The sequence below is a fragment of the Trachemys scripta genome, chromosome 10, assembly GCF_013100865.1.
Source record: "Trachemys scripta elegans isolate TJP31775 chromosome 10, CAS_Tse_1.0, whole genome shotgun sequence".
Taxonomy (NCBI): Eukaryota; Metazoa; Chordata; order Testudines; family Emydidae; genus Trachemys; species Trachemys scripta.
In genome coordinates, this window is record NC_048307.1 from 31703830 (window position 1) to 31715832 (window position 12003).

The 12003-nt window shown below is 50.6% G+C and overlaps 1 protein-coding gene across 2 annotated transcripts in view; it reads left to right on the forward strand.

The window, feature by feature from the left end:
- PGAP6 (post-glycosylphosphatidylinositol attachment to proteins 6) overlaps nucleotides 1-12003 on the forward strand; it is a 52739-nt gene that overhangs the window by 35327 nt on the left and 5409 nt on the right. For both annotated transcript variants that reach the window (XM_034783469.1, XM_034783470.1), the window contains 5 exons: nucleotides 4830-4923; nucleotides 5792-5915; nucleotides 7414-7550; nucleotides 9628-9806; nucleotides 11209-11355. In XM_034783469.1, coding sequence (XP_034639360.1) covers nucleotides 4830-4923; nucleotides 5792-5915; nucleotides 7414-7550; nucleotides 9628-9806; nucleotides 11209-11355 — 681 coding nt within the window. The remainder of the gene's footprint in view (nucleotides 1-4829; nucleotides 4924-5791; nucleotides 5916-7413; nucleotides 7551-9627; nucleotides 9807-11208; nucleotides 11356-12003) is intronic.

The following is a 12003-nucleotide window of genomic DNA, read 5'->3' on the forward strand; positions in this document are numbered from 1 at the left end:
TCACAGCAATTCAGCGTATCGGTGGGGGAGCGATGTTAGAACAGATAGCCATGATGTTGGAGTCGATTTAAGGGTTCCCATGATGCACTGCATCACTGTATTCAGCTGGGTATCCACAAGTCGCCTGTGGCTGCATCTGCTCCATATCAGTGCACAATATTCAGCTACTGAATATACAAGTGCTATTGCAGATCTTCTCAATGCTGATGCATCCCAGGTTGTACTTGCTAGTTTCTGGATTATGTTGGCTCTCGTTTTTACCTTTGCAGCTACCTTCTCAAGATGATCATGGAAAGTGAGGGTGTGGTTGAGTTTCACTCGGCGATATGTTGGAGTGTAATCATGTTGCATATTTTTACCACAGAAACCTACTTTCAGTGTGTTTTTAGCACTTCTATTATCAAGACAAAATGCACTTACTATTGTTTTCCCAAGGTTTGGTATGAGCCTCCATTTCAGGGAGTATTGTTCCATAGTTTGGAGGTCCTCAGTTAATGCTTTCTCATGTCACGCAAGTTTGATACTTTGATTGTCATGGCAAGATCATCTGCATATCCTAATTTTGGAGGCATGTCACTTATGTAAATAGTAAAAAGGGTTGGAGCAAGTACAGAGCCTTGTGGTAACCTGTTTTTTATGGTACAGGGTGAGCTGGTCTTATTACCCAGGTACTCCTGTAGGCATCTGTTACTCAGCATGGTTCACAGCAATTGAAGTGTTTGGTAGCAAGATAAAATTTTAGCAAGTTTCAGCATCAGGCCTTTAATCCATACAGTATCATACGCAGATGACAGGTTGACAAATACTGCACCAGTCTTTAGGGGTTTTTTTTATAGCCGTCTGTGGTGGGGCGATGACTCACCGGCGCAGCGCCTCCTGCTGGTTGTCCTGGAAATTAGCTCTCCAGCATATGGAGCACCCTCTTCAGGCCAGTGTCTCGCCTGCGCTGGCCCCCATGTCCCTCCCGGACCCCTGTGCCCCTCTACGTCAGGGTTCTGCCCCCTAGCAATAACCCACAAGCTGGGTCTCCCCACCCAGGGGAACCCCCAACCATCTATCCCCACCTTGCCTCAGTGGCTACTGTCAGTCACCATCTAGCCCCCGCTTACTGGGGCGACTGCAGTCTATAAACCACTCATCATCAGCAAGAGGGGGTTGGACCAGCTGCCTCTGCCTATCTCTGCGTTGCCCCTCTTCAGCCCCAGTACCTTTTGTAGGCCTTTAACAAGGCCTGCAGCCTGGGGTTTTACTAGGCTGGAGCTCCCCAGCTCCCTCTGCCCTTCCCCAGCACTGCTCCACCTCAGGTATCCTTCTCAGCTCCCAGGCAGCCCGGTCCTTCTCTCTCAGGAGCTAGAGAGAGAGTCTTCTTGAGCTCCTGGCTCACAGCCCTTTTATAGGACAGCTGTGGCCTGATTGGGGCATGGCCCCAGCTGTGGCTGCTTCCCCAGTCAGCCTAGCTTTTCACAGCCACAGCCCTCTGCAGGGCTGCTTTTATCCCCTGTTCTTCAGGAGTGGGGCAGCCGCCCCACTACACCATCCTCAGTGTGAGTTGTGATTGCCAGAACTTGGTCACAACAACACATTCTGGCTGGAAGCCTGTCTATTCAACAGTAATAATTGGCTCAGTAAAAGGGCATATTCTTTTGAGGCTGATACATTCAAGAATTTATAGGTCATGTATAGTAGAGAAATTGACCTATAGCTTCCTGCTTCATCAGTGGGCTTTCTAGGCTTTGGAATGGTAATTACCATTTTCTTAGGCCATATTTCAGGGATCTGTACTGTCCTTAAGGTAGCAGACTACAATGTTGCTAGCCATTGAAGTCCTTTAGGATCAAGATGGTGGAGGAATTCTGGCGGAATACCATTAGGGCCTGCAGCCTTCCTTTTTTTCATCGATATCCTCATGTTGCAAGAGACCCATGTTAGTAATAACCAACAGGCTAGCGCTACCGTATCTGTGGATACAACCTAATGACTACCCTGTTTCCCCGAAAATAAGACAGTGTCTTATATTAATTTTTGCTCCCAAAGATGCGCTAGGTCTTATTTTCAGGGGATGTCTTATTTTTCAGAAATGAAAAATGCCTTATTATCGGTGGATGCCTTATTATCGGGGAGGTCTTATTATCGGGGGGATGCCTTATATTACAACGAGAGGCAAAACTGTAAGTAGGCCTTATTTTCGGAGGATGTCTTATTTTCGGGGAAACAGGGTAGCAATTATCATCCTAAATGTGGTTTGGCAATATACATCAAGGACACAATCACAGATTTGAATATTGTTCCACCAACTGAAGAGGAGACCACATTTACCACAACTATCAAAGTAGGGGAGCTCCACATTACCAATGTCTATAAAGCCCCTAGCATAAGATGGCCAAAACCAGGGTATTCCATGCATCTATGCAGGTGATTTTAATAGTCACCACACTAAGTGGGGCTATAAAACAAATGAAACCGATGGCAAAGATCTCCTGGACTGGATGTGTGCACAAAGACTTACAATGAATTTACATACTAAAACAACGGTCATCATTCCATTCAAGCTGCTGGCAAGAAGGGTACAATCCAGACCTAACATTTGTGTCTAAAGACCAAAGTGATAACACTCTCATCGCATCACATGAATTGGCATTTCTGAACAGCCAACACAGGCCTATAATGATCTATGTAGGCATAGAAATTCCTGTGTTTTTTCCAAAACAGGTACTATGATGGAATTTTGCTACAGCTGATTGAGATGCGTACAAACAGACTGAGAAAACTGTTGCAAGGATTCTGGTGAGACCATAATGGTATCTACATTTTGCAGGGCTCCTGAAAGTAGCAGGAAAGAAGAACATTCCCCGAGGTGTCCGGGAAAAGCACACTCCCTGATGGATGACAGAGTCGCAGGAGTTGCTCCAGCAATACAATCAGATCAGGAGCTATCACACTGCAAAATCCCTGCTATGCTCCCTTGACACAGCAAGATGCCAATGCTGGCTTGTCTGCATGCAAAACCTTGATATTGCACATTCAAGCCGTCGAACCTGGACATTACTGTAACGGGTTGCTAATCCCACAGAGCATTGGCCACCAAAAATCCAGCCAAACTCAATAGCTTCCAAACTGGTAGAGAATACAAAAGGATCATTTGATAAACACACAAGAAGAGAAGTGTATCAACAACTCTACTGGACACTTGCATCAATCTCCCGAGGAGAACCTTCCACTGTAAGCATTGAGAAAGTAAAAGAAGGACTTACCACAATGAAAAAAGGGAATTTGGAGTGACATGGGAACAGAGAAAACGATCATCAAAGACTGAAAAGGCTGCAGTGGGATTGTAGGACTGACAAGAAAGAAGCCAGCTCTTGTCAGACAGACCCTCACAAGACATACCTCGAATGAAAATGCGAAGCACTGAGGAGAAAGAAGTGGCCTAACAAGTCCTTGTGTCTGCACTAGAGAGGAATGAAAAGCATGTTACAGCTCTTGACAACCACATCAGCAACAATATGATAAACCCATTTGACCCTGAATCACATTCAGGGGTGCTTATCCACATATCTACTGGACTGCATGTCATATCAGATGTACAACAGTCTCTACTGAAAATAGCAGTTGTTGGTGAAGAACAAATGGAGAGAATTGTGAGAGGTGCACTTGATTCTGGTAGGACTCATAGCTTCTTCAGTCCCATCAAAAATTTGGCATGTTGGGAAAGAGTGACGGACAAGCCTGAATTTCTACAGCAAGGAAGTGCTCTATGACCAGAGTGAGAGAGAAAAGAAGACCCACAGAAACCTGAATTGCTTGTGCCTCAGTATAGCCATCAAAAAGGACAAGTCACTAGCAAAATTCCCACCATGTGTGGACAGTTTTGAAGAGCATGTCAAAAGAGCATCTTGGCAAACAAAGATTTGGATATCTTCACACAAAGGGAAACCAGCTTTGGGTCACTATTGCAACATGGCTGGAAAAATGTGGATGATGAACTACTTCCTGTATTCTTCAAGGGCCCAGTGGCATCTGAGCTTCTATAAGACCTTATCTGTGCTGCACCCCCTGTTGTTACAGGCACAATCAGTTATGTCCACACAATCTTCCCTGCACAGAACTGTGTATGAGCCAAGGCAATGAAGACTGTAGTAACCCATGTGCTCTCGACACAGATCGTAATGATGAACAAGATGGCAGTGTTGACTAGAAATATCACCAATACTATTACATTTCAATGACACCTGTAGAAATGTATTAGATTTTGTTTTACCCTTTGGATTGCTGTGATGCTTTTGAGTCGCAAAGAAATCCAATTTTATGTCTTGAAATGATACCTAAAGTCGTTAAACTAACAGAAACAAATGGAAATATTTCAAAGTGGTCATGTTAACTTGCTGATGATGTCATCCCTGTTTCTGTGGTAACAGCACCACGTGACAGATCCACACTATATCTCATCTTAAAGCAGACATAATAAGCTTTCAAATGATGTACAATGTGCACATGTGTAGAGCGGGAACATTAAGTCAGCAAAATCACTGGTGTCTGCCATTCGCCTATAAGTCTCTTTGGTAGAGTCACTACTAGTGCCCCAGCCTGGCTTGCCCAGAGAGCAGTGAAGTGTTGCCAGATGGGTTTGTTCTACAATCCCCGATGCCAAACGGTCTGTTTGGGGGATGTGGGGAGGTATGAAATGATATAGCTGGGAAATGTTGTGAGGAGGGGTGGGTATCAGCATGAGGCAGGGGGTGGTGGAAATGTGTGGTGTGTTGGGCAGAGTAACTTTAGGAGGAGGGGTCAGCTTAATGTTTTTTCAGATCTTGTGTGTTTTATTTCCTCAGACTTCCCTGAGCATAGGCAATGCTAGTGTGTTCGCGTGCATGAGTGCTGCCTCTCCAGTGCTGACCCTCAATACCACACAGAACTGCAGCACAGGTACGGGCATCGCTGGCACCCACCTCTGGGCTCTGCTGGTATTCCTGGTGTAACATTTGGGTTCTGGTAGCATGGTCTCATGGCTGGTGCTGGAGCCTGGCAGCACTTCAGTTCCTGTTTGATAGTGATGGTCTGTTTCAGCCTGAACCATCCTCTCCAAACCTTGCCCCCTGGTTATAAAGGGTCCCTGTGGAAGAAGCTACCTGTGCTAGCGAGATAAGGGGGAGATGCTGTTGCCACTTCTGCTGCCCAGCCTCCTGCTGGTGGAATGGGTGTAGTTGCTATGCTGGGGATCTCTGGACTTTGTTCAGTGGAGCTGAGGGAACCATCGAGATTCCGCTTACACTGTGGAGCACGGAGCGCCACGGGAGTTAGCTGTGGTGGGAGCACTGGTGCAGCGAGTAGCCGGCTGCTGGTGGTGATTTAAGCCCTTACTCATCCTGCTGTGAGCAGGGTAACATCACACGGTGTCATACAGCAGAGACCGCCCCGGGCCAGCCTCACCTGGGCTCCCAGTGCTGCAAGGACCAGTGGAGCTGAACCAGTGGGCACTTTGGACACTGTCCCTAGTGGGGATGGGGGCTTGGAGAGTGCTGAGGTATAGGGTCTGGGCTTTTCCCATTACCCCTAATCCCTGGTCATGAGGGCTGGCTACCTGATGTGCTCTGATCTCAGGAGGGCCAATCGTGGAGAGATCAGGCTGATGTGGTATGTATCTCCAACTGCTCCACAGCTCAGGGGATTGGTCTCAGCCTGGTATTTCTATGGGTCTTGTCTCTTTCCCTTCTCCACCCGCCAAAGCTCTGGAGCCCATGGGAGTTCTTAGCCATGTCATGTAACTAATGGCAAACACCCTTTTTCTCTGAAGCTTTTTTCCAGGGCTACCCTCTGAACGTGACTGGGTCCTCCACAGAAGCAACGCTGATTATTCCCTACCCAGAGACTGACAACTGGTTCCTTTCCCTGCAGCTCATCTGCCCACGGGGCCAGGGGTGAGTGTGTGATGGCTGGCCAGGAGCTCCCCTCGACAAACGCCACCACACAGACAAACTGGCACCAGGAAGCCACTGGCACGAAGCCCCTTTGCTCTCACCTGGAGGAGGCAGTGGTGGAGGCTCGTGCTGGCTTGCATTCTTTGCTCTCACCTGGAGGCTGGCTTTCACCCGACAGGTGCTGCAAACGGCCATGCTGTAAATGAAAGTAAAACTGCTGTCCTACAGCTCCGCAGGGGCCTCTGCAGCCTTAAGCTGAGAGCATTTCTCTATTGTTTGAGACCTGCAGAGGCCGAAGTCACTGTCTCTTCACTGAGAGTTGGACAATGCAGCTGCAGGCCAGGAATATCCAATCACCATCAAATAAAGTCTGGCCCAGGGATAGCTCATTGGTTTGAGCATTGGCCTGCTAAACCCAGGGTTGTGAGTTCAATCCTTGAGGAGGCCACTTAGGGATCTGGGGCAAAATCAGTACTTGGTCCTGCTAGTGAATCCAGGGGGCTGGACTCAATGATCTTTCAAGGTCCCTTCCAGTTCTAGGAGATAGGTTATCTCCATTAATTTATAGCTCCTGGCTGGAACCTGCTGCCTCCTGCCAGCCCAGGTCCCATCCATACAGGTTTCCAAACCTGGGGGTCTGAATCTGTATTTAAACGCTTTGGCCAAGGTACTCAAGAACCCATTCGGGCCAGTGAGCAGGTCACTAAGCATCAGCCAGGCCAGAACCCTCCCACATGTCCCATGTCTATGACAACGGAAGAGAAACCCCCATGGGATGCCCCCCACCCTCACTCCGAGTGCTCCATGCCACTCCCACTGTGCTTCTGTGGGTGACAACAGGAGGTGGTTTGAGGTAGGAGGTATCTGGGTTGGGGCCGTGCTGGAATGTTTACATCCATCTCACATGCTGCCGGGGGCTGGGTGGCAGCATCCTTCTCAGAGACATTTCAGAGGAGACTGTCCAGAGCCCTCAAAAGTACTGGGTTCCCTGGGCAGGGGGCAGGAGGGACAGGCCAGCTGGGGGGGTCAGGCTCTTCCATGATACCCGGGGGGAGGTTTCTCTAACCTGCTAGTTCTGAGGAGCCCCCACAAACACCCTCCCCATACCCATTTATCACTGTGGTCTATGAGGCTCTGGAGGCCTTGGCACACCACTTTGGTACTGTTATGGCTGCTCTGTAGCATGCAGCAGGGGAAGGGTTGGCTCCCCAGAGAGGTGCCCGCTGTCCGCAGCTTTCCTCCAGCCCCTGGAGAGGGGCAAGTCTATCAGTGGAGATCAGGTCACTGGCAGTGCAGCACAAAGAGCCCAGCACACTGAATGGGGGGACTGCCAGGGTGACATCAGCCCCAGGATCTCCTGGCCGCAGTGCAGGGAGGGGCTCCAAGCTGTGTACTAGCCCTTGGTTACCTGGGGGAGGGGATCAAAGTACGTTCTGTTGGCAGCAGGTGACTCTGCACATTCAGGCTCATCTGACAGTCAAATCTCCTCTGGCTGCAGAGAATGTAACAAAGCGAAAGCCAAAGTGACCGTCTCCACATACCTCACCCCCTGCTTTGACGACTGTGGAACATATGGACAGTGCAGTCTTCTGAGAAGACATGGCTACCTCTACGCCGGCTGCAGCTGTAAAGCTGGTGAGTCCCCTCTCTCTCCGGAGCCTGGGCTAGCCTTCCGGCAGGCCTGCATATCCACCCTGAGGCAAAACTTCCCGTTTCCTGTGTAGGGACTCTGATGTGCAGGCAGTGGAGTCCAGGGGCTCCAAGAGCTGGAGAGTGTAGGGTGAAACCATAGCACCCCATGCAGCCCCTGCACAGGCAATGCTCAGAGACCCCCGTGCTAGTGAGGAGCACTGGAATAGCCCACCTGCAGTGGCCACAGCCACCTCCAGCTTGGAACACCTGGGGAAGGGCCCTCTGGCTGCAGCGCTTGCTGCTCTAGGCCCAACTTCCCCTTCCTTATGAAAGTAGCTCTAAGGCCGTGATCTTCCAGTGGCATCACTAAAGGACAGCAATGCAGGCACTCCTGGGCCAGGCTACTGGCAGTGAGACAAAGGCCTCTCACCCTTAGGAATGTAGTGATCCACAAAGTGCTCCTACATGTTTCTTGGCTTTGCGAGTCATGAGTCTGTATCAAATAGAAAATAGCCCAAGGAAGATGCAGGATGACTTGGCTGGTTGCCTGTATGTGGTAGGCCCCATGCAGCCATCGGGGGGTGCCTGTTCCCTGACTCTTGCAACATGTCTAAGAGTTACAGTGTGGATGGGATAGAGCCATGTCCCTGTAGACCTTAGCCCAGTTCCTGAGACATGGTTAGGTCCTACCTACCCTACACTATTCATTGTATTATGATGAGGTCAGCACTTAGAATTCACAGATGGGCTTCTAGACTTTCCTCCTAAATTGCAGAGCTGGGTGAACCCCTCCAAGTCTTTTCTGAAAACACGCAGGCACATCAAACCCAGCATTTTGCACTTCTTGGACCTTTCCACGAGTGTCCTAGCAGGGCCAATGAATACTGGAGAGTGTTGGCAGGAGCTCTGCAATTCCTAACTGAACATTCACCCTACAAACCTGTTCTGGAGAGCAACACCCATCCAGTCAATCAACAGAATTGGCATCCAATCAAAACTAACCCACAATCCTTGACCTGGGACTCTCAATGGCTCAGAGCAAGTGGCTGGCCAATCCACTGCAGTCTGGGGTTTCACAGTAATTACTTAACATATCCTTCCAGCTTTGTACAAACTTGAGAAAATCGTTAGCTCCTCACAGACACAGAGGTGAAATTTGCCCAAAACTCCTGGCTGTCTTCAAATTCCAGCCAGTTGCTTCCTGGCTATTTGGCTGCAGCCATGTGGCCCTAGAGCGAGAACGCAGCCTCCTCTGTAAACTGTGGTGTTGGTTTTCAATCCTGGTTCTCTGACTTTGTAGGAATCTCCCCTTTTGAGCCCCCACCCACTGGAGAGCATCATGCCCCAAGCCACTGATCACTGTGTCTGAAAAATAGCTTAACAAGTAGGGAATGCCTGTTGAGTCACCCTGGAGATGGAGAGAGCCCTGGAGGAGGGAGGGATTGACAGACCCTGTGCAGCCCATCGACCGCTGATAGCCCCCACTGTACAGGAGCAGTATGGAAACCTCTCCAAAATAAGGGTTAGGCTCTGTTGGGATGTTCCCCAGGTTTTGGGGTCTGGGCCAGTGCCAGTGTAAATTGGAGACCGCACTCCTCCTGGGGCTGGCACATCACTGTGTGCTGAGAGCAGGAGTGTCACTGGCTGAAGGTTTCAGATGGGCAGTTGGAGCCATGTTACCTGGGACCCTTGGCTAAGCACCAGGAGCAGGAAGGGGTGTAGTGTCCATTTGTCTCTTGTTACTGTGGATTTGACCAGCCGATGCACATTGCCTATTGGAATCACTGTGACCCCAGCACAGGAATCCTTCCCGAAGGTGCAGTCTGCCCCATTCCCTGCCAAGCTAAGCTGCTGCAACAGAGCCTGGGGTTGCAGGAGCAGGGGAATAGGCAGATGGCTAATGCAGCAAGTGCATTTGGTCACCCACAGGATATGGAGAGAGGAGATTGAGAGGGATGTGGAATTTGTCACATGTGGGGATGGATTGTGTGCGCCTTTGCTAGGGAATCCTTGGACAGCTGTTGGTATGTTATGGAGCCCTGAAGATGTGCCATTGTAACCTCCCTCTGCTGTGTGCCAGGTTGGGGTGGATGGAGCTGCACTGATAACACTAAAGCCCAGTCTGTCGGCTCACAGAATCTGGCCACCCTTCTTCTCACGCTCAGTAACCTCATGTTCCTGCCAGCCATTGCAGTTGCTCTGTATCGCTACTACCTGGTGGAAGCCTCTGTTTACACCTACACCATGTTCTTCTCCACGGTAAGTCATGTCTGTTCGCTCTGCCACCCAGCAGCAAGTTGGTGTGAGGTGTTGGGCCCTCCCCAGAGGCTATAACCACTCCACTACCCACACCCTCAAATTGACTGCTCCTGTAGCCCGCTTCTCTGTACCTGAGAGGGAGAGGCTTAGTAGGGAGGGTGCTCTCTTCCTATAGCCCCCACAGTTCTTGGGAACGCTCACTGCCATCAGCCGGGCACCACCAGTGGAGAACAGACCCGTTAAAACACACATGCCCGGCCCCATGTGAACCCTTTGCCCGTGCTGGTGAACCTGACAGGGCTGCCGCTCCGTCCGAAACTTGGCATGAAAAACATCCTCATCAGCCTGCCTCCTTCCAATGTCATGTTAGCGTCCCAGCCGGAGCCTGATCAATGGGAACCATGGGAGAGCTTTGCGGGGGTGGGGTGCTTGTCTTGTATGTTAATTACCCTGTCTCCCAGTGAGATCCATTCTCTCTAAGACTGGGTGCACCCCTCTGTGGGGCCTGAGGCAGACATGGACCATGCAGGCCAGGGGGGAGGCAGCCACAGTGCGCTCAGTGAAAGCTCACACTCTGGCTAGCTGGGATAGTGGCCTGGAGCCTGGACCTTCCACATAGCCTATGAGAGGGATCATAAGGGATCATATCTAAAGTATGACACGTCTAGTACCAGAACAGCCCCTCCACTCCCCCACAGCAGATTGGGACGGGAGCCTTGGGGAATACACCCAGTGCTGTTCCTAGTTCCTCCCGCACTGAGTGCAGGAAACCCAACAAGCCAATGAGGCAACTGAATCTCTGCAAGGAGGTGAAGGGCAGGCATTAGTCATGACTGAGCAGGGCAGCAAGGAGGTCTGCAGAAGGGGAATGAGGGTGTGGGGTGCTGCTACTATGACTTGAAACAGAGCAGTCTCCAATGAACAAAATTGCCCAGCCTCCCCTCCCTCCGCCCGATTCTTGGGCCCTATGGGTGAACTGCAGAGCAAAACCACCACTGCCTTCAAAACCTGTTTGCTTTGCAGCAATTTTACACTAGAAACATCAGGTGCTCCCTTTCCCCTCTCAGCCGGGGAACCCTTGGCAAGATCTCGGGGATGTGAATAGGGATGTCACATGAGACTGATCTGTCCCAGGCACTTGCAGATGGGCTGCTGAGTCTGTTGAGAAACCAACGTTTCCTTCCCCCTCAGCCCTTGGCAGGCCTGTCACCAACAAATACAGTTCAAAAGCAGATGCTCTCCGTGCCTGCAACAAGGCACCAGGAGACCCTCCCTGCAGGTACTTGTAGCTCCAGGGCTGAGCCTTTTGTATTTGTCTACCAACTCCGTCCAAAAAGGAGCTTGGCCATGCAAGCATGTCGGCCTTCTGCTGCACTTGGCTCTTCTTGTTCCCTGCCTCTAGTTCTACCATGCGTGTGACCAGCCAGGAGTTGCTGTGATGTGCATCATGGATTACGACACTCTGCAGTACTGCGACTTCCTGGGCTCCGTAGTCGCCATTTGGGTGACGATCCTGTGTATGGCCCGAGTGAAGAAAATCTTAAAATATGTGAGTAACTGGCATTCGCTGCACAAAGCATCAGTCACCCTGCAACATGAAACACTCAAGGATCAGCACAACGGCTGTTATTCTGCTCTTCATTCCACAGTCTACCGGCCAGTCCAACCCATCTCCTACAGCCGTAGACTCTCCATTCCCGTTATCGCACAAGGAAGGGTTCTCCTGTAATGTGTACATATGATTCAAAGGCCTGCCCTATAGAAAAGGGAATCTGTTTCACAAGATCAGTTTAGTTTAAAAGCCAGTGCAACATTTTTAATACAGACAAGCACTACGGCTGCATGTTAACTGCAACACTGGCATTTCCTGGCTTCCTGAGCACTGGGCCATGCATAGGGTTACCATACGTCCGTTTTTTCCCGGACATGTCCGGCTTTTCGGCACTCAAACCCCTGTCCGGGGGGAATTGCCAAAAAGCTGAACATGTCCAGGAAAATGCCCGCCAGGCACTTCCCCTCCCGCGGCGGCTCTGCTCCTCCCCTGACTCTTGGGCTCTGTTTAAGAGCCGAGCTGCCCGAGCGCTATGGGCTTCAGGCAGCCCCCTTGCCTCCGGACCCTGCGCTGCCGGCCGGGCACTTCCCCTCCCGGGCTCCGGCGGCGCAGGGTCCGGAGGCATGGGGGCTGCCCGAAGCCGGT